The following is a 26,795-nucleotide window of genomic DNA, read 5'->3' as shown; positions in this document are numbered from 1 at the left end:
TGCCTTAATGGAGTGAGAGAGAGAAATTGATGACAATGTAGGGAGACTAAAATGGAATTAGTGTGGCAATAGTATAACTGGGTGCTTGATGGCTAGTGTGGATTCAAAGAATCAAAGGGCCTATTTCTATGTAACTTTATGACATTATTTCTGCTCAATTACTTTTCAGTTCTGGTGTTTCATTTATGATTACAATTTTCATTTATGTTCTCAATATTCCCTGCATAACTGTTTTATTGAAATTATGAATTATTATGACTTCTTTATGTCAAAACAATGAAACAGCTACAATATTTTAATTCTTCCAGCAGTAACAGTGACATATTCTCCATAAGCAGATCTGGTCTTTCTGAAATAATGCCTGTACTTCCATGTCTTTGAAAAAAGTGGTATCTTTTCCTTAGAATGTGATGCACAGACCCAAAATGGGGTAATCAGAGTATATTGTTGAATACCAACACTGTTAATTCATTACTTCCAGGCTAAGCCTATTAGTCAGATTTGATTACTATACATTTAATTAAGCAGAAGCAGAAATAGAAAGACTCAGTTTGCTAATGATTTATTGATGACATGTCCATTATCATTCAGAACCTATTCTTCAAAAAGAAACCAGTGTTTTGAGAATACTGAGGTGCAGTAACCATTTGAACATTTCTTGGCATGTCTATATATCAGCTCTGGCTTATTCTGAACTTCATCTGTGGATTCATATTCATCAACATAGATACCACAAAATACCTCAAAAGATTACATTCATCTTCAAACATTCAAGGTCAAAGCTGAGCATCATAATCACTCTCCTGATTTGCCTCAAATCTTAGACTTTTCAACTTGGCTAACACCCTGTAAACATAAGCCCCAGACTACAATTTATGAAATGGCATCAATCTGAAACCTTATCTTCACTTCCAACATCACAGATTCTACTTGATGACCCGAGTATTTCCACCATCCTCTGTTTTTATTTCTTATCATCTGCAACGCTTTGCTTTTCAGTTATAATTACAATTTATCAAGGTTGTCATCAGTCCTTCATCAGTCTGCATTTGAAAAACTTCTAATTGCATTAACACATTACAGCATAGAAGACAACGATTCATCCTAACAAGCTTAATCCTGGGACTAGAGATTTGCAATGCAATATAATGTGCTGGATTTATTCTTGTTTCCTGCTATAGTCTTTAATTTTAAATAATTAAATCCTTTCTAAGTAATGCTTTGATTTCTCACTCAATAATGCACGGTAATTCACTGCCTGCTAATCACCCATCCTGTTCATCAATCTTCAAACACTTGCTAAGCTTGGACATTCCAAGTTCTGGCGCTACTAAACTTGGATTTAGACAGTGAAGTACAAGAATCTTCTATGTCTTGGTGGTGCACTGGTGCACTGCCGTGGCCTTGTCCCAAAATATGATGGCAGGCCTCAAAAGGAGACACGGCTGAGATTTTTAAGATCAATATTCCATTCCTTAAGATAATAAAAACAGTTGAGAGCCCAATAATTTTCAATTTTTTGTAAAAATTTTTGGTGAAAAAAATTACTAATCTAGTTTTCTCAATGGTAATCATGGATCCTTTATCATTGATTTGCCAATTGGAAGTCTTCTGCTTACTCTTTGCAAGCATTTCACAATCTGTAAAATCCTCCACTTAAACATTTCTGGGTTTTTTAAGCTTTCACTATGTTTGGAGGGAACTCTCCACCCCTCCAAATTTTTTTCTGCAAATGGAATGCCCGGGGAATGCTCCCTGCACAAACTCTGGCTTTGCCAAATCTTTTTCTTACTTCAATACTGCTCCATTAAAAAACACAGTTATTTGAAATATATGAACAGTATTAGTCTTTACCTCCATCTCCATGCCTCAGGGGAATTATGTCACAATGTCCATATATTTGATCAATGGATTAAGCTGTATTAATCCATGCTAAGCACCATTTTATCTAAAATGCAATATTTTGCTATTGTCACCAGCCAATAATTTGCCCACAACTGTTGAATGATTTATATGCTGCTGCATTCTGCTATTACTCACTGTGTCCCCAAATTAGGCACCATGATCAATCTCAATATTATTTCTCTTGTGGCAAAGTCCAAGCTGAATTTCAATTTTACAACCGCTGATGCACTTTACCTTCCCAAGTTCTTAAAATTGCTATAGGACAGATTATATATTCCAATACATTTATCTACTGTAGTCTTCTTCAGCTGTTGTTGATAAATAGTCCGTTACACCACTTTAGTAAACTTAGTTTAGTTCTAGAGAACAGAAATTCTACCTCATTATTTTCTCAATATACCTTGTGAATAACACCCAAGCGTCCTTGATATCTGCGGACTTGGTCTGAATTTACTCACCCACTACAAACTTCTTTCATATCAAGACATGCGGAATAAATGGTTATGTTTTTTGTTTTGTTTCTGGCCTGTCTTCTGGCCATTAATGTTAAGTCGTGCAGTTTGACAGTTCCTTCCACAAAACTCAAGAACATGATTAGTAAGTTGTTACACAATCCATTTAAAACTTTCAGCAACATATTAAGAACATTACTGTATATAATAAAAGCAATTATTTGTGAATAAAAAGCTGATGACAGTACTTCAGAACCTCTTACCTCCTCTCTTATTTAGTTTTGCATAGCCAGGTACGTAACTGCCCGACATCACAGATGAACTTCTGAAGGAAGAGTGGGGGAGTGCCCTAATCAGTGGCTCATCGCATTTCTCTGTTAAAAGAAAGAAAATTATTTGCATTTTATGAAGTTAAATGAAAGCAGTAAAATATGGATTTCCCCACATTATAAAGCAAATACAGGTAATGTTAAACTCAATTTATCTGGTATCTTCAGGATTCTGGTTGTGCTGGTATTGGACTGGCAGATTTTCCAGATATCCCCATAGACATTTATTTCATTTAGTATCAGAAAAGGTACAGAATTGGAGGCCCTGGTGTGTCAGACGGAGCAAGAACCCAGTGAACCAGGTGCCAAACCAACATAGAAATTTCTTTGTAGCATCTCTCGATAGCCACGTGGCAGATTAAGGAAGTTTTAACAAGTTTAAATGTCACACAATGTGATCACAACATTACAAACCTTACCAAATAATCCAAACAGATGGCAACCTAACCAGGAGGCAACCTCGTCCAAAGAGAGCCGAGTGTTCCAGTATAGATTATCATTTAAATATACAGTACATCCAAACTCTACCCAATCCTGATAAAAAACATTTTGAATTCAGTAAAATAAATGCACACACTTCTTCAACTCAACACTGAAGTTACTCCATTTTAGTTTGTAAGTGAATGTAATTATCTGGAACATTTCCCCTTTATCCCTTTCTTATGGAATTAATAGCTAGGAGATCTCTTTGATGAATGAGTTTGAGAATTTTGTGCTGGATACCTAAATCAGAACACGTGAAAGTGTTCGGATTATTGTAAAAATTCTTCAAAAAATTAAAACAATTACAAGCTGGCTGGAAATGAAAAACTATTAATAGCACTCTTCACTGAACTATTAAATGATTCCCACAGTAAATTGTTATTATATATTTTAAAATGTCAAATTTTACATTTAAAAGATAGTGTTTAATTTTCCCAGCTTTCTTAATCTCTTGCATCTAATCATAATCTTTCCTGAACACTTCCTAATTCTACCCCTTTTAATGACTTGCTTTGCTATTTCTACCATAGTTATCAAATAATATTGGTTAAAGCAAAAGCCTGTCGTTCACTTGGGTTCCAAATATCCTATGGTACAAAAATGTTGACATAAAGTCAACAAAATATTCTAACTAAAGAAACTCACCATGAGATGTGCTGCTGATGTTTTCCTATTAATATTTATTTCAGATATAGTTTCTGGGGAGAATTTAGGACCTGTTTAATGTTTCAGTCTAGGATGGTTGAATAGATACAAAGCTACAGGAAAGAGTTTTTTTTTGAAGATAACAGCTGGTACAGATTGAAACAGGAGCACAGATGGTGAAGAAAGCCAAATTTTAGAAATGCTAAATAATTCAAATCAATGTCATAAAAGTAACATGCTTTACTTCTACATGAATCACTTTGAACTACATCCTGGTAGCATGTTAATACAAAAGGTTGTATCAGTCACACACTATATGTGTTGGTATTGTATAATAATCCACTTTTTACAAAGAGCATCATTGCTGAAGCTCATAAAATGATGTACAGTAATTACTATATAAAGTCTGGTGTAACAAAATCAGACTTTACCGCTTTTCCTCTCTAATCAATCTACAAAATATATGCATCCTCTTTGTGCATAACGTAACCTAGAAGTCTGGTATATACTCAACTTATGGTCAATTGTACAAAAACATCAATTAAACAGAGACTATTCAAATAAAGCATTTGACAGAAAATTCAAAGAAAACTGATTTGGTGATTTAAGATAATTTTATTATTTTTAGCACAAAAACGCTTACATTCTATAACACAAGTTCAAATTAAATTTATTATCAAAGAACATATATGCTACCACTTACTGCCTTGAGATTCATTTTCTTGCAGGCATTTACAGGAAGTAAAAAAAATACAGTGGAATATTACAAAAATAACAATACATGAACTGACAAAGACTGGGAAACACCAATGTGCAAAGGAAGACAAATAAAAATAATACTGGGAACATGATCATTGAAAGTGAGTTTGTAGGTCATCGGATCCATTCAAAATTGTGGTGAATGAAGTTATCCACATCAGTTTAGGACCTCGATGGTTGTAGGTTAATAACTGTTGCTGAATAAGCCAGAGAAAATCTGCATATTCTGGAAATCCAAGCAGCACACACAAAGGCACTCACCAGGCCAGGCCGCATCTATGGAAAGAGTAAACAGTTGATGTTTTGGGCTGAGACTCTTCTTCTGGACCTTCTGATGAATGGTCTTGGCCTGAATCATTGACTGTTTACTCTTTTTCCACAGATGCTGTGTTGCCGAGCCGAAGGCTGCTTTACCTCTTACCCATTGGTAGTAGCAAAAATAGTTGGGTACTTCATGATGAATGCTGCTTTCTGGAGGCAGTGTTCTATGGTAGGAATGGTTCCATCACTTTCTGCAGTCTTTTCTGTTCCTGTTCATGCTAGGTTGTAATGCAACTAGGTCTGATACTCTCCATTGTGCATCAAGAGAAGATTGTCAAAGATTTTGGTGACCTGTTGGATCGATGCAAACTTCTAAGAAAATAAAGGTGCTCTCGTGCTTTCTTTGTGGTGATACTTTTGTGATATTTTGAAGAAAAATCATCGAATTTTTGACATCAAGGGATTTAAAGCTGCTGATCCTACCCTCCTCTGGTTTTCCCTATGAGGATTGGCTGATCTGAAGCCGATAGAGCACATTGTTTTCCCTGGAGTTGAGTGAAGGATTGTTGTTCAGTCACTAGTCAATTGGATTTTTAACCTCACTCCTATATTCTTCCTAATGTTTTTGCAAACCAACGCTTTTTTTGAAGTCAAGAATGAGATATAAAATAAACTGCACTGGCTGCTTCATTAAATGTTATGTAATCAAAGAACAAACAAATAAAGAGGAGCCAAGAGAACTAAGAAAACGAAAACATAGCATGGTCGTCTCATACTCAGACTAGAGATAACGAAGTTCAAGTGACAACGATCACCCTATAAAATAGCCAGATTCAGGCAATGTGACACCTGCTACAGAAAACTAAGAAACTTTGAGAAAAATACAAAAGCAACTGTACTGTAATTGCTGGAAAATTCATTGGACTCTTAGTGTATATGTCTACAGGTGATTATATAAAAATACAAGCAAGCACAGGAAAGTTAAATTACAAAGAAAATACAAGGAAAATAACAATTCTACAAGCTATGTGACATATATTCCTATTGATGGCTGCCTCTTTGCCCTTAATTGTTGCCATGTCCAATGGAGACTGCATATAGCATTTTCAATGGAAGAATATTTAACCATTAAAATTATTAATTCTTAACTATTGACATATATCTAAAATAATTTGGGAAACTTCATTGTAGAAGTTTAAGTTACTTTGGACTTGGTTCAATACAGGAAAATTGAGGCAGAAAGCCTTTCTGTTTTGTACTTGTGACCCCCTTCCTTCAGGACCTCACACCTGAAACAATGGAAAATGGGAAATAAATTATGCAAATGAATGTGCATACTTTCACAATAATTTTGTCATAGCATTATTCGGAATGAGTGATAAAATTTATCAAAAATACTTGATACTTTCAAGGCATGACTGGAGTAGCAGCAGTACTCTCAATGGATACGATTAAATATTCCCCTTTCAGCCTGGTACAGCCAGAAAGCACAAATACTTCTAAGGTCAGTACAGTCAACAAAGATGTTTTAATGCATTTAAACAAACTATCGCAGCTTAAAACCAACGGAAACAACAGTCTGTGGTCGGAAGTGCCCATGGAGAAAACTTTGGAGGAAACATGGGCACAGATTGGTATTACAAATGCATTTAAGGAAAAAGGGTTTTAAACTCCATACAGTCAGCCCTCCTTATCCGTGGGGGATTGGTTCCGGGACTCCCCGGGAATACCAGAATTCATGGATGCTCAAGTTCCTTATTTAACATGGATCAGTGCGGTGGTCTTTAGGACCCAGTGGAACCCCAGACTTTCTTTAACATGTCCTCGTGCGGTGGACATTAGACCCTGGCGGCGCAGCTCTGAATCCACAGTGTTTCTGTTCATGAAAATAATCACGATCATGATTGAAAATAAGGTGGGTGTAATAAAGCAATCAGAAAGATGTGAACTGCCATCCATCATTGGGAAAGCATTAGGCTACAGTTGGTCAATGATCAGAACAGTTTTAATGGAGAATGTGAAAGGCCCTACCCCAATGAAAGCTATAATTATTACTAAGCAACACAATGGTTAAATTATTGAAATATGTATGTTTCTTAAGTGTTTTATATGCATAGAAAGGTAAAATATGTACTATATACTAAGAAAAACATTTGACTAACTGACATCTAAATAATACCGGATGTACCTGTTCCAACTCCAAATCCGACTTAAAGACATTCAGGAATAGAACTCATTCATAACCTGAGGACTGCCTGTACTCTTAAGTCATTTTTAGATTACTTATAATACCTAATAAAATGTAAATGCTATGTAAATGGTTGTTATACTGTATTATTTAGGGAATAATGACAAGAAAAAATAGTTTGTACATGCTCTATCAACAAGTGCTGGAGAGAGAACTTCTGGGTTTTCCCGATCCGCGGTTGGTTGAATCCGTGCATGCGGATTCAGTGGATAAGGAGGGCCAACTGTATACCGACTATCTTGCTAGCGAACGTACAGTTTTTGATGAATAAGATCAATGATCTCAGAGCCAGGGTGCTGAATCAGAGGGACATCAGGACCGCATGTGTCCGTTGTTTCACGGAATCCTGGTTAACCCCTTCCATACCGGATGCAGCGATTCAGATCGACAGGTTTACTATACACCGTCAGGATAGATCTATAGAGTCTCTGAAAAGCAGAGGTGTAGTATGCCTCATGATCAACTCTTCTTTGTGCTTAAATATATCAGTGCTGTCCCAATTCTGCTCACCAGACCTGGAATATCTAGCAGTAAAGTGCCGTACTTTTTACCTACCAGGGGAGTTCTCTGGGGTCATTTTGATAGCAATTTACATTCCACCTCAGGCCAATGTCAAGCAGGCTTTAGATGATCTGAGCAAGTGGATCAACATGCACAAAACAGTGCACCCTAATGCCTTCACCATCACTGAGAGATTTTAGCCATGCCAGTCTGATAAAATCACTAAGCAATTACCATCAACAGATCACTTGCAATACCAGAGGAAACAACACACTGGACCATTGCTACGCCACCATCAGGAACGCCTACTGTGCTATTCCTCGCCCTTACTTTGGGAAGTCTGATCACCTGGCTCTACTTTTACTCCCTGAGTATAGGCAGAGACTGAAGACTGCAGCACCAGCAGTGAGGATCAGGAAGATTTGGATAAGGGAAGCACAGGAGCACCTACAGGACTGCTTTGAATCGGTGGACTGGACTGTATTCATCTTTGAACCTGGATGTGTATGCTTTGGTTGTTATCAACTTCATTAAAACCTGTGTGAATGAGTGTGTGCTCACAAAGACTTACTGTACGTTCCCAAAACAAAAGCCATGGATGAATCAGGAGGTATGTTGTCTGCTAAAGGCTAGATCTGTGGCATTCAAGGCTGGTGCCCTAGGCCTGTATGAGAAAACGAGGTATGATTTGTGGAGGGCTATTTCAAGGATGAGGTAACAATTTCAAAAGAGGTTGGAGGCACTATCAGATGCACGGCAGCTCTGGCAGGGTTTGCAAGGCATTAATTCCTACAAAGTGAAACCCAATAGTATGAATGGCAGCAATGCTTCACTACCTGATGAACTCAACACCTTCTATGCTGCTTCAAAAGGGAGAATATAACTACAGCTGTGAAGATTCCTGATGACCCTGTGATCTCTGCCCCAGAGACTGATGTTAGACTGTCTTTAAAGAGAGTGAACCCTCACAAGGCAGAAGGTCTCAACAGAGTACCTGGTGAGGCTCTGAAAACCTGTGCCAACCAACTAGTGGGAGTATTCAAGGATATTTTTAACCTCTCACTGCTACGAGCAGAAGTTCCCACTTGCTTCAAAGGCAAGAATTATACCAGTGCCTAAGAAGAATAATATGGGCTGCCTTAATGACTATCACCCAGTCCACTCACATCGACAGTGATTATCTCGGCTCGAAATGTGGACTCCTTCTTTCAACGGGGGATGCTGCCCGACCTGCTGAGTTCATCCAGCTTGTTTGTACAACAGTGATGAAATGCTTTCAGAGGTTGGTCATGACTAGACTGAACTCCTGCCTCCTCAAGGGCCTGGATCCATTGCAATTTGCCTATCGCCGCAATAGGTCTATGGCAGATGCAATCTCAATGGCTCTCCACACAGCTTTAGACCACCTGGACAACTCAAACACCTACATCAGGATGCTGTTCATTGACTATAGCTCAGCATTTAATACCATTATTCCCACAATCCTGATTGAGAAGTTGCAGAACCTGGGCCTCTGTACCTCCTTCTGCAATTGGATCCACAGCTTTCTAACTGGAAGATCACAATCTGTGCGGATTGGTGATAACATATCCTCCTCGCTGACGAACAGCACTGTCGCACCTTAGGGGTGTGTGCTTAGCCCAGTCCTCTACTCTCTATATACACATGACTGTGTGGCTAGGCACAGCTCAAATACCATCTACAAATTTGCTAACAATACAACCATTGTTGGTGGTATCTCAAGTGGTGATGAAAGGGTGTACAGGAGTGAGATATGCCAAATAGTGGAGTGGTGCCGCAAGCAACAACCTGGCACTCAACAAAGACGAAAGAGCTGATTGTGAACTTCAGGAAGGGTAAGACGAAGGAGCACATACCAATCCTCATAGAGAAATCAGAAGTGGAGAGAGTGAGCAGCTTCTAGTTCCTCAGTGTCAAGATCTCTGAGGATCTAACCTGGACCCAACATATCAATGTAGTCATAAAGAATGCAACACACGCGGCTGTACTTTATTAGGAGTTTGAAGGGATCTTGCATGTCAACAAATACACTCAAAAACTTCTATAGTTGTATTGAGGTGAGCATTCTGACAGGCTGCGTCACTGTCTGGTATGGAGGGGCTACTGCACAGGACTGAAAGAAGCTGCAGAAGGTTGTACATTTTGTCAGCTCCAACTTGGGCAGTAGCCTACAAAGTACCCAGGACATCTTTAGGGAGCAATGTCTCAGAAAGGCTGTGTCCATTATTAAGGACCTCCTGCACCCAGGGCATGCATTTTTCTCACTGTTACCATCAGATAGGAGGTACAGAAGCCTGAAGGCACACACTCAGTGATTCAGGAACAGCTTCTTCCCCTCTGCCATCTGATTTCTAAATAGAAATTGAAACCTTGGACACTACCTCACTTTTATTAATATAAAGTATTTCCATTTTTGCACATTTTAAAAATTATTTTCAATACATGTAATTGATTTACTTGTTTATTTATTATTTTTTTCTCTCTTCTAGATTATGTATTGCATTGAACTGCTTTTGCTAAGTTAACAAATTTCATGTCGCATGTCGATGATAATAAACCTGATTCTGATTCACAGCAAAAGAGCTATTTGCAGCATCCTTACACACCTGGAGAAGGATGCTTATGTGAGAATGCTGTTCTTGGACTACAGTTCAGCATTCAGCACCATAATTCCCTCCAGGCTTGACAAGAAGCTTAGAGACCTCGGCCTTCACCCTGCCTGGTGTAGCTGGATCCTGGACTTCCTGTCAGATCGCTGGCAGTGGTTAGAGTGGACTCCCTCACCACCACCCCTCTGATTCTCAACACAGGTGCCCCTCAGGGCTGTGTACTGAGTCCCCTCCTTTACTCCCTGTACAGCCATGACTGTGTTGCCACCCACAGCTCCAATCTGCTAATAAAATTTGCTGAGGACTCTACAATGATTGGCCTAATCTCAAATAATAATGAGGCAGCCTACAGAGAGGAAGTTATCACCCTGACACAATGGTGTCAGGAGTACAATCTCTCTCTCAATGTTGCAAAAACAAAGGAGATGGTTGTGGACTACATGAGGAATGGAGACAGCTAGCCCCTATTGACATCAATGGATCTGGGGTTGAGAGGGTGAACAGCTTTAAGTTTCTGGCTATACACATCACAGAGGATCTCACGTGGTCTGTGCATTCTGGCCGTGTGGTGAAAAAGCACAACAGCGCCTCTTTCACCTCAAACAGTTGAACAAGTTTGGTATGGGCCCCCAAATCCTAAGAACTTTCTACAATGGCTCAATTGAGAGCATTCTGACTGGCTGCATCACGGCCTGCTATGGGAACTGTCCTTCCCTCAATCACAGGACTCTGCAGAGAGTGGTGTGGATAGCCCAGCACATCTGTAGATGTGAACTTCTCACTATTCAGGACATTTGCAAAGACAGGTGTGTAACAAGGGTCCGAAGGATCATTGGGGACCTGAGTCACCCCAACCACAAACTGTTCCAGCTGCTACCATCTGGGAAATGGTACCACAGCATAAAAGCTGGACCAACAGGCTCCAGGACAGCTTCTTCCACCAGGTCAGCAGACTGTTTCATTCATGCTGACAGAACTGTATTTATATGTTATATTGACTATCCTGTTGTACATATTATTTATTATAAATTACTGTAATTGCACATTGCACATTTGAACAGAAGCATAACATAAATACTTTTATTCCTCATATATATGAAGGTTGGAAGTAATAAAGTCAATTCAATTCAATACTTGAACTGTGGAAGGCCTGTTATCACACCTCCGTGATAACATCCCCTAGCCTTTCTGGACAGCAGAAGAAATAAGAAGAACTGGCCATATGACCGTTCATACCCGCTTGGCCATTCAATAAGATGCTGAATGGTTTCTAGCTTAACCTCATCTCTGGTTTCATGTTTCATCCCTCCAACTGGTGATTTCCCAACACTCTAAAATTTAGCCTTGAATACAGATAGCAAGCTGGCATCCAAAACTCTCTGCATGAAATCGAGTTTATTGTCATACATAGACACAGCGCAATGAAAACTTGCTTGAGGTAGAGTATTCCCAACATTCATGACGCAGTTTTCTCCCCCCATCTGAAGGTGGAGCGTTCCTATGAAACTGTTTGTAAGCTGAAATGTCATAAAGCGAAGAAGTAATTAACATTAATTTATATAGGAAACATTTTTTGAGTGTTTCCAGACCTAAAAAAATAACCTACCAAATCATACCAATCAACCTAAAATAACATAAAACCTAAAATAACGCGAACATATAGTAAAAGCAGGAATGATATGATAAATATACAGCCTATATAAAGTAGAAATATTGTATGTACGGTGTAGTTTCACTTATCAAAATTGGGAAGACAGCGAGCTGAAATTTGATTTGGAGAAAAAAAAAATCTGCACATACACGCATATGCATGTACACACATGTGTACAAAACTGCCCGCACAGGGCTTCACAATCGTGGTAGTCTTCCTCGGGGTAAACACCCATATAAAGTGTGCGTCTTTTTCTCGTAAATGCGAAAATCCTCTTTGATTAGCAAAATCAGGTACTAATGTAGGTCTTTCACAACAGTGAGCTGTCGTAAAGCAAATGTTCGAAAAATGGGGGCCACCTGTACTACAAGAACAAAAAAATCAAATCCTCTCCTCCATCTTAATTATTGATGCCTCATCCTGACACTACAGCCCGTTTATAGATTGCCTTGTCAGAAAAACATTCTTTCAGCCTCCACAATATATTATCCCAGAAAGCTGTCTCAAATACATTCCATGAACCTGTCCTCAAGGCAACCTTGGCTAACTTTGTTTTTGTCCTGTCTTTAGGATGTCCTACGGCTTTGCATCACCTTTGTTGTAAACCCACATTACTCCTTTATTACTCTAGCTCATAGTAAAAATATTCCCAAGAGTTGTGTTCACCTTTTTGGTATTTCTCATCTCCTGCAAAACTCTGACCACTCCTGGTCTTTAGAGCTAAATTCCTTCCTGAGTTCTGTTTTAAAATCATCCTTCATTATTTGAGTGTAGTATTCTTTGCTTTCAGCCTCTTTCCAACATGCTAAGAATCCAAGATATTCAGTTCCTAGTGTTCATCATCTTGCAGACACCTTTCTGTAATAGTTTAAGATCAAACCCATTCACCAATAGTAGTGACATTAATTTAGCCATCTTGTCACAAATGCTCTGCACATTCAGGTTGATGCACGGTGCAATGTGGTGTCTTGGAGATCACTGAATAGACTTCATCTGAAGGCTGAGGTAAGACTTGGCAGAATCAGTATCGGGTTTAGTATCAGAATCAGATTTATTCCCACTGACATATGTCATGAAATGTGCTGCTTTCTGGCAGCAGTACAGTAGAGCAAAGACAGAAATTTGATGAAGGAAGGAAGGAAAATGTTTTTTAAACATTGAATGTGAGTTTTCAACTTCCTGTCCCTCCTTCCTGATGGCAGGAATGTGAAGAGGCATGTCCTAACTAGTGAGGGTCTTTAATGATGAGTGCCAGCTTCTTGAGATGTTCTCGATGGCAAGAGGGCTATGCCTATGATGGAAGTTGCGGAGTCTATGTACATCCATTTTCAGCCTATGCATTGAAGGCTCCATATCAGGCTGCAATGCAACCAGTCAGAATTCTCTCTGTGGCACGTCTGTAGAAATTTGCAGAAGTCTTTGGTGACATTCCAGGACAGATCCTCTGAAATGATGATACCGAAGAGTTTAAAGTTGCTGACCCTCTCCACTGGCTCATGGACCTCCTGGTCCCTCCTCCAGAAGTCAATAATTGACTCCTTGGTCTTGCTGACATTGAGTGAGAGGTTGTTGTGACACCACTCAGCCAGATTTACAATCTCCCTCCTATACGTTGATTCATCACTCCCTTTGACTTGGCCAATGACAGTGGTGTCATCAGCAAACTTAAATACAGTAGTGGAGATGTGGTCAGCTTCACAGTCAGAAGTATAAGGTGAGTAGAGCAGAGGGCTAAGCACACAGCCTTGTGGTACATCTGTGCTGATGGAGACTGTGGAGGAAAGGTTGTTGCCTAACTAACTGGGGTGTACAAGTGAGGAAATCAAGGATCCAGTTACACAATGATGTATTGAGGCCAAAGACCTGAAGCTTATTGATTAATTTTGATGGGATAATAGTATTAAATGTCAATCTCCATTCAATGAAGAGCATTCTGATCTATACATCTGGATATACTTTCCACCCATTGTGCTCATGCTATCTTATTAATGTGCCATCCAATTAGTCCCACTCATCTGCTCTTTAATTTCAGGACTTCAATTATTTCTCTCCTAACATGATAGAAGTAAAGAGTAGAGTTGTTGCCAGAATCATTTCATAACAGCAGGATATATTTTGGTCTTGGACTTGAATCATAATTAGATGAATGCTTTCCTTTGTGAGCTCTGTCTGCAGATGTGTGGTAGCTGGCAGAACTCTATTATGGCTTTTTTTAAGAAATGAAACCAACAAGAATTGCTGAGTTGTAGATGCTTCATTGAAGTCTATGTATATAAAGATGTGAGGGTGTACATGCAACTCTCAGGAACTCTACATCAGAAGAGCACCACAGCAAAATCATTAAAGAGAAAAAATTTACTTGATGCATTCAACCTTACACAAGCAACCAGTCCATACATCCATCTAATAAGGATTGTGGCTCTCTGCTGAAGCTGTAGCACATGAGGATCCAAAGGGATTTTTGTGACCATGACATTGCTGTCTCTTTTCAGCAAGTAGGTTATGGAGGACAATGGGAAGGTGATTGTAAAGGGAATTTGGGGATATGTCAATTTACCCTCTTACTTTATTTCTTAACATCAGCTTCTTGTGAAAGATTTGACAAGCAACAGTGAAATATTTAGGCTAGAGGCAAAGTGAATTTATTGTGCACTCAGTTGTAACAGTGTTGGTCATCTTTGAAAGGTACAGAAGTGAGTAGATATAGATGAAAAGAATTTTCTATTGAATATGCCAGTCAATTATCTATATTTAAAATAAATGTTCAGATAAATTAAAGGGAGAAGTACAACACTGCTGAAAATTGTTTTCTGACTAGATTCCCTTTACAGGAAGCAAAAAGATTACTGGAAGGACAAGAAGTACAATGCACATTTTGCTGATAAGGGTTTTTCTTAAACCTTATTAATCAGACTTACTGCAAAACATTGATGGAGCAGCCATTTTCCTGCATCATTACTTTTCAGCTTACTGCTGCAAATGTAATCTCTTGTAAACTTAAAAGAATGCATTTCTAGACAAAGCAAGTGTTAAAAATGCAAACAGAAATAATGCCGAGCTTGCTTTTTGAGGTTGAAGTGTGATTGCCAAATACTTGGGATGACAGAAGAAATTTTATTTTACATTTGGCTGGACTGTATGCAGAATGACAGTATTTGAAATTGGATATAAAATGCCATATGCCCAGGTCTATTATTTTTCAAACTCTGGTATGCAGAAGCCACGGGCAGAACAAACAAACTGCAATAGTTTAATTTAATTCACAGAGACATCACATTGTCCTTTTGTTCCAGATCGGCATTTATAATTTAAACAGCTTGAAGCAGATACTTCTTTTCTTTTTTTTTTGCATAACAATTGCAATATGTTTAACAGAAATATTCAAGCACCTCTAGCGATTCTGCCTTCAGATTATGATTAAACAATGCCTAAGGTTGTTTGTGAGAAAATAAAAGTCTGCGTCCTGCCGAGATATTTGATGGTCTGACAGCTGTTGAGGAAAAGAGATGAAATTCAAGCCTGGTAGCCTTTCTTTAGTCCCACTGGAAGCAGTTCATATCACAGGCATTTGCCCTTCGTCTGGCAGGAGCTGAGGCAGTCTTTTTGTTCTTTGAGATACTGAAAAATGGAGACTACAAGCTCACATCAGGAATAGAGAATGTTAAGCAAAACTAAACTTTTTAATTTGAATGTTGTCACATCGGATATACATCTGCCAATATAGTGCTTGCCAGATCATTCCTAAGCTTCAATAACAATCACATTAAACCATCCCAATGAGTCTTCATATATAGTAAAAGGTTAGCAAGTTTATTACTTAAAAAAATCTGGACTTCTTTCAAGAAGCAATCTCTGGTATTAATAACCAAATACAAAAATAATATTTGCTGTACCAGAAAACATTTAGTTAAATAAAAATACACTGTTCTTTTTGTTCTTCTTCTCAGGCAGTCCTTTGGATTTGAGGGTGATTTCCTTTAACTTCACTTTTTTGGGTTCTGAGTTGGGGGATGTGAACAAATTCGACATGTCACCATTGACTCTCTCCATTTTTTATAGAGGAATCATAGAATGCATCCCATTTGGATGAATCAAGCTTTGACATGACAATCGATCTAATTTAGATTTCAAGAAGTAGCAGAAAGTTATGAATATAGTTCAGTCTATCATGAAATCCAACTTCACCTTCATTGACTTTTTCTATATTTGCCCTGTCTCAGGGAAACAGCTGACATAACCAAAGACCCTTCCTACCCCAATTATTCTCTTTTCTCCCCCTTTCTATCAGATAAAAGATACAAAATCTTGAAATCATACAGCACAAGGGGATCAGCTTCTGTCCTGTTGTTATAGAACTCTTGATTGACCTCTTATTTTTCTTGTACAATGAAGAAATCTGGATCTTATAATTAATGTTTTGACCCCTGCATCTTATTTGTATACATACACTGTTCTTTGTAATGGGAACTGTAACACTTTATTCCCCATTTTCTTACTGCTTTTCTCTTTCTTATACATCAATGTACTTGGGTTTTGGAGTGTTCTGTATGGATGGCATACAAAACAAGGTTTTCACTGTACCTCTGTATGTGTGATCATCTTAAACCAATCACCAATGTGGACACTGTAGATTCTTCCACAGCTGAGGTACGTGGTGGTTGAACATTGGATATACAGGCAGTCCTTAGAGGATCTCTGCATTATCCCAATAAATGGCTTCAAGATTCTTGACATCATTCTGAATATTCTTTCTCATGGGCTGGAGATTCACAGAATCAGATTTACTATCACTGACATATATGACATAAAATATTCATTTTATGGCAGCGATACAGTGCAAAAGACATAACATTTACAAGGGGTGATTGATAAGTTTGTGGCCTAAGGTAGAAGGAGATGAGTTATACAGCTCTCGTTACATGCACATGCAGTTCAACCGTTTGAGTGAAAATGCAGAAAGTTTGAAGTTAATAACTCATCTCCTTCAACCTAGGCCACGAACTTATCAATCATTCCATGCAGTGGACCACTTCTGGTGGTCCATGACACCAACTTCTACAAAGAAGAGATCCGTAAGCTCCGCAAACACTGGACTAAGTGTGTGAATGTAGAAAAAATAAATGAGCTAGGTTTTCTAAAATTGACTCCTTCTATCTCGGGCCACAAACTTACCAATCACCCCTCGTACTATCAAATACAAAAATAAGTAAAAATGCAAAAAAGAAAACCAATAATGAGTTAGTGTTTGTGAGTTGATGGAATGTTCAGAAATCTGATGGTAGAGGGGAAGAAGCTATTTCTGAATCATCGACTGCAAATTTTCAGGTTTCAGTACCTCCTTCCCAATGGTAATAATAAGAAATTAATAGTATTGAAAATGTAGTTGCACAGGCTATCCACTCAGCCGTGGATCACCTGGACAACAGCAATACCCATGTCAGGCTGCTATTTATTGATTCAGCTTGACATTCAACACATTCATTCCCTCACTACTAACCAACAGGCTTCCAAACGCGTGCCTCTGTACCTCCTTCTGCAACTGGATCCCTGATTGACAGCACTATTATTGGCAGAATCTCAGATGGCAACAAGGAGGTGTACAGGAGTAAGATCAATTGGCTGTTTGAATGGTGTCAAAACAATACCTTGTACTCAACTTCAGCATGACCAAGGAATCAGTCATTGGCTTCAGGAAGAAGAAATCGGGAGAACACAGACTGGTCCTCGTTGAGGGGTCAGCAGTGGAAAGGGCGAGTAACTTCAAGTTCCTGGGCATCATTGTCTCCGAGGATCTATCCTGGGCCCAACACTTTGGTGCAAACATGATGGAAGCACACAGTGGCTATAGTTCATGAGGAGTTTGAGGAGATTTGGTATGTCACCAGAAACCAGAAAATGTCTACAAGTATACAGTGGAGAGTAGTCTAACTGAATGCATCATCATCATCTGATATGGAGGCTCCAAAGCATAGGATCGATAGGAGCTGCAGAGGATTGTGGATTCAGCCAGCACTAGCCTCACTACTGTCAAGGACATCTTCATAAGGTGGTGCTTCAAGAAGGCAGCATCCACCATGAGGGACCTTCACCATCCGTGAAATGCCCGCTTCTCATTACTACCATCAGGGAGGAGGTATAGGTTTCTGAAGACCCTTACTCAAAGCTGTAGTAACTGCTTTGTCTCCTGCACCATCAGATCACTACATATTCGATGATCCCAGCACCATTCATTTATCTTATTTTTTTATTGTAACTTACTGCATTTTTTATGTCTTGTGTTGTACTGATGACACGAAACAACACAGTTAATGACATATTTCAGAAATAATAAATCTGACTTTGAACTAATTTTGATCCTGAAGTTGATATCAGATCTTACTCTCAGCCAAGATACAGATCTCCCTCTGAGACTAGTTTTCTGATTTCTTCTGCCTAGTTTCTGCCAGCTCCGATATTTTATTTTTGCTTGAAACCCCGTTCTCTTACTGGTTATTATGGCCTATTTTAGAGCAACACACCCAAAATGCTGGAGGAACTCAGTAGGTCAGGCAGCGTCTAGAAAAAAGAATACAGTCAACATTTCAAACTGAAAACCTTTGGCGGGACCGGAGAAAATAGCTGAGGTGTAGATTTAAAAGGTAGGCGCTCGGCAAAGTGGTCTCCCAAACTATGTTGGGTCTCACTGATGTACAGGAGGCCACACCAGCAGCACCAAGCACATTAGATAACCCCAACAGTCTCACAGGTGAACGTTCGTCTCACCTGAAAGGACTGTTTAGGGCCCTGACTGGTAGTGAGGGAGGAGGTGTGGGGGCAGGTGTAGCACTTGCTCCGCTTGCAAGGATAAGTGTCAAGAGGGAGATCAGTGGGGAGGGATGAATGGACAAGGGAGTCGCGTAGAGAGCAAATCCTGGGGGGTGGTGAGGGGGGAAAGAAAGATGTGCTTGGTGGTGGGATCCCGTTGGAGGCGGCAGAAGTTTTGGAGAATTATATGCAGGATTCAGAGGCTGTTGGGGTAGTAAGTGAAAACAAGAAGAACCCTATCTCTGGTGGAGTGGTGGCAGGATGGGGTAAGAACAGACCTGTGTGAAATGGAAGAGATGTGGTTGAGGGCAGTGTTGATGGTGGAGGAAGGGAAGCTCCTTTCTTAGAAAAAAGAGGAGATCTTATTCGTTCTAGAATGAAAAGCCTCACCCTAAGAGCAGATGCAATGGAGACTGAGGAATTGAGAGAAGGGGATGGCACTTTTACAAGTAACAGGGTGGGACGAGGTATAGTTCAGGTAGCTGTGAGAGTCCGTGGGTTTATAATAGACATTAGTGGATAAGCTGTCTCTGGAGATAGAGACAGTGAGATCTAGAAAGGGGAGGGTGTCGGAAATGGATCAGGCCTGAAATGTCAACTGTACTCTTTTCCTAGATGCTGCCTGGCCTGCTGAGTTCCTCAAGCATTTTGTGTGTGTTGCTCAGATTTCCAGCATCTGCAGAATTTCTCCTGTTTGTGAATGGCCCTTTTCTGTTTATTTGCTGCCAGTACTATATCAGAAGTCAGCAGCAACACATAATGTGAATAGTATGCCACAGCTACCATCAAAGCAAATGCATACCACCAAGTAAGAGGGATTTCAGACACGCTGCTAAGAGCTGAGTTTATTTCAACATAAAATATCATCAAAAGCTGCATGCTGTAGGAGGTGGAGGAGGCCAGGAACATAACTGTGAGTGAGCAATGCACCAAAGGTGATCATAGCCATCCCAGCAAGAGGAAACTATACTTCTGCTGCTAATTATCTCTGCTGAACTTCAATCATTGCATATACTGGTAACGTTGAACAAATTAAGCACAAAAACTAACTGCAATCTTTAGAAATGACTCCAACTGTTGGAAGCTCAAAACTGCACAGCAACAGCAAACCTGCTGTGATTTCAATCTAAATGAATAACCCAGCTATGAAAGAGTACTAATATTTATGGGTACCAAAAACACCTGACAAATCGTAAAATATCAAGCATAATGCATGTTCATATGCAAGATACAATTGAATATTTAGTTGTAATAGCAACCTGCAAAAAGCAAATATTTTAAAGTTTGTTTTTCTTTAAGATACCAAAGTACTTGGAAAAACTAAGATCCCAAAGCAGATAATTTCTCTCAGGCATATGTAGTTTGATCATCTCTGTTAGGTGGAGGTTGGGTATATTCCAAAAATTTATTGTCTGATAAATATGAAGATGGTTCAAGGTTGATGTGATGGCCCATGTTCAGCATCAGCTAAACAATGTGCTGGAAGCAGGTCAGACAGCATCCAACAAAAGAGATACGAGGCCTGTAGAACTGATACCCTGTAACACCAGCTCTGCGGATTTTGGATTTTCAGATTCAAGCCATTAAGCAAGGAAGATGAGGCTAATGAAAAAGAAATAGAGCAGCTCTGCCTGAAGGAACCAGAGGAAGATCTCAGGAAAGAAAACATCAAAATCTTAAGAGATTACAAGATGCAAAACTACTCTTGCCATCCTCAAATTTTGCTTCACCATCTGCAAAATGCTGAATGTATCACTGGAGAAGTGCCACTACTCATGTGATTTCTTCTATGACAAAATAATAAACTGCTATGGAGCTTTCAGCATCATCATTTGAGATGGACGGCTGCACTTCCTTTGAATGCATCTGGTATTATATCTGTGACTTCTGTTATCATAATTCTTTGAGATCTACAGATCAAACAAAATGAAACTAACAACCAAATGAAAGTAATATAATGTGAAGTATGTAGACTGCTTTGTACTTACATTAAGTTGGACCTGGCTGTCAGTTATACGCTGACCATTCACTGGCATAATGTTGAGGGGTAAATGCTAAATGCATCTGGACCCTATCATCAGAGAGTCACTGTTCGACTACACTGTACTTGATTTAATGGTTAGCCCAGTGATGGTGCAAGTAGATGCAATGGCATTTTCAGAATGTTGCAAACTTGTTTAACCAGGTGTATGCAGAAATCTGAGACTTACTCAGACATGAAGGGCCAGTCATAAACCATTCTCTTTAGAACTACCAGCACCGTGCCGCTCATAAACTTCAAAAGAAAAATTGTCCAAGCAGGAAATATTCACCTTTAAAGTATACTATGTGTAGCATGATGGGTTAAAGTTTACCTTTATTACCTTTACTTTGTCTTTTGGAACAAGCTTAACAAACTTTGGAGATAGGTAAGAACTGTGCAATTACATAGTGTGTTTGAAACCCTCAGGATATGCCAAAGGTGCAGTCAGGTCCTCCTGCAATGTAGAGATTATTATGTGCAGGGAGACATTGCAACCAATTTGCTTAGAGCAAGGTTGCTCAAACATCAGCAAAATAATGACCAAATAATGGGTCACAGATGGCTGCAATTACACTGGTACTTCACTGATCTCTGACTGGTAGGACAGTGATTTATTAAAATCCTCTTGGTCCTCGGGTATTGCTATTCACAGGTATGTGCTTCGCAGTATTTAGAATAACATTCACTCAGTCTGCATGATGGACTTGGAATCCAGGTCAAAACCCTGCTCTCCCTGATGCTCAAGTCCACACTAATGGTCTGTGTCCACTGTCTCAGTGCCAAGAAACTTAATCACTGTCCTGGCCCACCCTGCATTTGCCCTGACAGGCAGACTTTTCACACCAAGGCAAAGGACAATTCATTATGGTAGGAACCCTGTTTGAAGGCAAGGAATACACTGCACTTTCAGCAATGCACTATGACACTGTGAGGAGCTTGTTCGTATTCTCAGCACAGTGATGGTCAGATGCACAAAGAGCAAGGCTTTTATTGCACTAGGTTATGCACACAAAATGCTGAAGGAACTCAGCAGGTCAGGCAGCATCTATAGAAATGAATAGGTAGTCACCATTTTGGGGCAAAACTCTTCTTCAGAACTGAGAAGGAAGGGGGAAGATGCCAAAATAAAAAGATTGGTGGAGTGGAAGAAGGCTAGCTGGAAAGTGATAGGTGAAGGCAGATGGGTGGGAAGATGAAATCCGATAGGAGAGGGGAATGAACCATAGGAGAAAGGGAAAGAGGATGGGACCCAGTGGGTACTAATAGGCAGGTGAGAGCCGGTAAAAGCTCAGAGTTCAGAATAGGGAAAGGTGGATGGGGGGAAAGTCACACTTCCCTCTTTACATATTGTTATAATGGCCTCAAGTAGTACAAGAACTCTCATTCCTGGAAACATATCCTGGAAACATATCCTGAATACTGAATGAGACTCAGGTGGAAACACCTTTCAGCAGGGGGCATTAACTGTATACATTTTAAACTTCACTGCTGGCACTCTATGTCTGTAAACTGCAGCAATGCATTGGTGCAATGTTATCAAGATCACATCTCGGACTTTATGAATGTGATGTTCAATGATCTATTTCAAGAAACAATGAACTGGATATAGAAAGAAGCAGACAATTACAGATAAGGAAACAGGATGAATTGCAGACAAATTGGATGAAAGAAAGAGAGAAGCTGATAAAGAATTCCAAGGAAAGACTCAGCAAATAAACAGAAGAATAAAAATTATTGGATTAACCCTTGATAATGAACAAAATGAATGACAAGAGCGGTGTGCAAAATGACCACTCACTCTTGACCTCCAATTGTGGGTCCAATGTACCTTCATCTTTTTACTGAGGAGGAAGAGTAGGATTAATTTCTCAGATCATATGATTTGTTGGATGAAGACTAAAGTATATCTAACATAATAGTCATCACTTGATATGATGATAATAGATAACCAGTTATTGAATTTATACTCCATCAATTAAAGACTTACAGTAAAGATACCATCTCTTGCAGCTTCAAAATATCCCAACATGTTTTGAAGCCAATTGAGTGCTCTTAAAAATTAATCTTCATTATGATGGAGGACAGCAAACTCCCACAATTAAAATGCATTCAGATAATCTACTGATAATCTGCTTTCAGCGATATTAATTGAAGAAAAATATTAGTAAGGATCCAACCAAAAGTTGGCATGACTGACAGTATAATAATTTTATTCTCCAAACTATGGAGAAGTCAGAATCAAGAATGCTACAGATTGAGCCAGCAGAAATTCTATTTAGTCTCTTGACAACTGAGAAATAACAAGAGGAATTCATGCAGCAGAGACCTTCTTCTTTCAAGTCAACTAACTAGCTTACCACATCTTGTCACTTATACATGGCATCTAAATTAAATTAACTGTATCACTACATGTCAAAATAGCTTGGCATCATGAGACTGATTTCATTCTATCACGAACAGGAATGTGTAAGGCAGTACTGGCACATAATACATAAGTTTTAGAAGTTGCAAAAAACAATTCATCACCACCCGGGGTGATGCTTCACAGCTTCATCGGTCTCTTTCTTTGCCTTCAATCTCAAATGTCATGTTGCTGTGGATCACATTATTAAACAGACTCTTACTACTTGAATTACCAGCTCTAAATGGCTGCTGTAGGATTAATTTGCATTAATGCCATAAATCTATCATGTTTTATGACATGCAATGAATTTCAATGGGGAGCCTCAGAGCAAGACTGATGGGATAGAAATTTGTCCTTGGTTTCTTATTCGCTCAATGTAGAAATGGAGTTCATTATTAGAAATTGATTACTTGTGTGTGACTTCAATGGAACCAAACTGGAAGCGAACCACAATATTTAACCATGTTCTGAATGTACATTTAATACAAGAGAACAATGTCAAATGTCTTTCCTTTGATGCCCGTTATGTGTTTCGTAGTTAATATAGTTCCACAATACTACAACCATTGTGTTAATATCTCCTTTCTTGTCCAAAGGATTATTTTGCCTGCTCATCTATTTTTCCACGCTTAACTTCTGCACACAGCCAATTTCTCCGTCCATCCAGTTTGTCCTGCAAGTAATAATTGTCCATGACATATGGAACTGGTCTGTTTTCCATACCAAATAACCATTTTCATCATTATGTGCCATCAATATTGTGGCAACATATAATGATGTACTTAGTTCTTTGCAATGTATTTAAAATATGGCTATGATTTGTGAAAGATTAATGAAAAATAGAGCAAGTTGTATGAGGAAAAACAGATGGCTGGATGTACAATTTTCATTAAAATTAGAAACTGCTCTTCACTTTAGGAATACAAATGAGGCATTTGTGTATATGATACAATGCAAAATCTGGAATATATTATATAATTATACGCAGTGAGCTGTGTGCACCGGATAGAAAAAACCTGTATGTTTTTAATTTGTCAATAAATATTTTAGTACAATTTTCAACACATAATTACGCTGTAATTTTAATAGGATGGATATTTCTGGGTATGAAACTATGGATATACTTGTAAATAACTGAGTTACCACCATTGTGTTTGAAAAACAGTAGATGGAGTGGATTTCTATTCATATTTCAGACTCTGGACCATTCGCAGTTAAGAGTCAACTATATTGGCTTGGAGTCACATATATGCCGGGTAAGATTTGTAAATTTGCTTCAGTGAAAAGTATTAACAAACAAGAGGGTCTTTTAAGAATGAATTAGTTGTTTTGTAGGCATTACTGCTGATAATTTGTTTTTGTTTCAACTTCAGTATCATGAGCAAAAATTAAATTTCAAGCTGCTGTGGTGACATTTGAATTTGGGCCTCTGAATTGTTCATCCAATAACTTAGACACTGCATCATCACCATAATTAACTGAGGATACTGGGTGAGGAGGCTTTGTTGTTTTTCCGATTAACTCCCACATTCCATATAGATGAGCATCACTGCACCCGTTCTCAAATTACATAAATCACGGTGCAAATGGCCAGTGAGAGAGTACGGGCAAGAGCACATAAATCAGAAAGAAAATATCATTTGTACGTCACAAATGCTGTTATAAGGTATATAATAGGCTTACTCTTTTATTGAGTTTAATATTGGAATCAGTATAGATAATTGGTAGACTGAATGTTCTAATCCTGTTCCTATATCTTATGATTGAGTCTCATATTTTAATAGCAAAAAGTTAAATTTGCTTCAGTGATTTTGATTTGAGGGAAGACAGAGATTAATATTAAAATGCTTTGTCAGGACTCAGTGAAAACAATGTTCATTAAGTACTAAATTGGTTTACTATTGTCATAAGTACTGAGTGAAAAACTTTGTTTTGCCTCGCGCTGGGGCTATACGGTGGTGAGGCGCATCCCCTGGGTGGTGGATGGTGGATCCCTCATGTGAGGGTTGCACCGGATAATATGGAAGAAGGTGCCATGAACCAACATAGCCTAGGAGAAGGAAATCCGATCCCAAACCCGGGTAGATAGGACTCATTAGCCTCGGATGGCAGCCTATCTAGGAGAGGGTAAACTCTGATTTCAAACCCGGGCAAGTGGAGCTTATTAGCATGGAAATGCCATTGTTAGCATGGAAATGCCATCGCCTAGGGGAAGGTGAGCCCGACAGAAAACCCCTGGTCCTCCAGGTTGTGGGTTGTGCAATGGGCTAACTACCCATTCACGTAAAACAAGCAATTGTTACAGAAACCATCAACAGATTGTCAACCACTAATCCAGATCTCAGGAAAAGCAGGACTCCATTCAGGAGGCTGATGACGTGCTGCAACCAAATTCGTCAGGAAGCTGCAGGGCTGACAACCCTCCTTTACCCGAGGAGAACCATAATGGAGGTACCAAAGCTGCTCTCACAGAAGAAATCTATCCTAATCAGAACATGGAAAGTGAGGTCGCTTTGGGAGACAGGTAGGTGCACACAGGCAGTAAAGGAAATGAACCGATAGCACCTCACACTCCTGGGCATGTGCAAAGCAAGGTGGAATACTTCTGGTAAGACCAAATTGCAGACGGGAGAAACTCTGCTCTATTCCGGCAAAGAAAAAGAGGAAGACCCGCATAAGGCTGGTGTGGCCCTGATGTTGTCCAAAGAAGCAGCCAGAAGTTTGATAGAATGGGAACCATTGTCCGACCGTATCATCACAGCCAGGTTTGAGTCCAGATTCCAGAAGGTATCCATCATCCTGTGCTACGCCCCAACTAACAATGCAGAGGAAGAAGGAAAAGATCTCTGCTACACCCAGCTTCAAGCAGTAGTTGGAAAGGTACCTAAGCAAGATATGTTGATCGTCATGGGAGATCTGAATGCCAAAGTAGGCAGCGATAACACTGGCAGGGAGAGAGAGATGGGCCAGAATGGTTTGGGGAATATGAATGAAAATGGAGAACTCCTTACCGACTTCTGTGCCTTCAAAGAACTGACCATTGGAGGTACCCTCTTTCCCCACCGACGCTGCCACAAGATAACCTGGGTCTTGCCTGACCATCAAACAGAGAACCAGACTGATCACATCATAGTCCACCAGCGCTGGAGAACTTCTTTGTAAGATGTGAGAGTCAAAAGAGGAGCAGATATTGGATCTGACCACCATTTGGTTGTTGCAAAGCTGAAGATGAAGCTGTCAGCCAAGAAGAAGCAACAGAACACGCGAATAAAGTTTGATGTTAGAAAACTACAGATGGAAGAGAACAAGAAAGATTTCCACATCGCCTTGCAAATCCACTTTGGGGCTCTTCAAATAGAGGAACAAGATGAGAGAACAGTGGAACATGCCTGGATTACCTTCAAACAGTCCACTGTAGGAGCCTGTGAAGAAGTACTGGGAAGACAACCAGTCAACAGTAAACCTTGGATCAGGGACGAGACATGGCAGAAGGTGGAGGAGAGGAAAAAGCTCAAACAGGAGTTGAATCAGGCCAGAACCCGGCAACAGAAACAAATCGCCGCCAACAGGTACAGCGTGATGGCCAAGGAGGTGAAGAAACAGCTCAGAAAGGACAAGAGGTCATACTTCAATGAAATAGCAGAACAAACAGAAACAGCGGCCAGTAAAGGGGACCTCAAGGCACTCTACACGACAACTA

At 39.5% G+C, this 26,795-nt stretch overlaps 1 protein-coding gene across 1 annotated transcript in view; it reads right to left on the bottom strand.

The window, feature by feature from the left end:
• The window catches only part of LOC132395162 (contactin-associated protein-like 2), a 1,263,978-nt gene extending 1,237,676 nt beyond the window's left edge, over nucleotides 1–26,302 (bottom strand). The window contains exons 1-2 of the mRNA XM_059971460.1: nucleotides 26,107–26,302; nucleotides 2,621–2,731 (exon numbers count right to left, since the gene is read on the bottom strand). Of these exons, the coding sequence (XP_059827443.1) occupies nucleotides 2,621–2,731; nucleotides 26,107–26,302 (307 nt within the window). The remainder of the gene's footprint in view (nucleotides 1–2,620; nucleotides 2,732–26,106) is intronic.
• Between the last annotated feature and the right edge of the window lie 493 nt (nucleotides 26,303–26,795).

Source organism: Hypanus sabinus, chromosome 6 (assembly GCF_030144855.1).
Source record: "Hypanus sabinus isolate sHypSab1 chromosome 6, sHypSab1.hap1, whole genome shotgun sequence".
NCBI classification, from domain to species: domain Eukaryota; kingdom Metazoa; phylum Chordata; class Chondrichthyes; order Myliobatiformes; family Dasyatidae; genus Hypanus; species Hypanus sabinus.
This window is presented reverse-complemented; position numbering and strand designations above follow the sequence as displayed.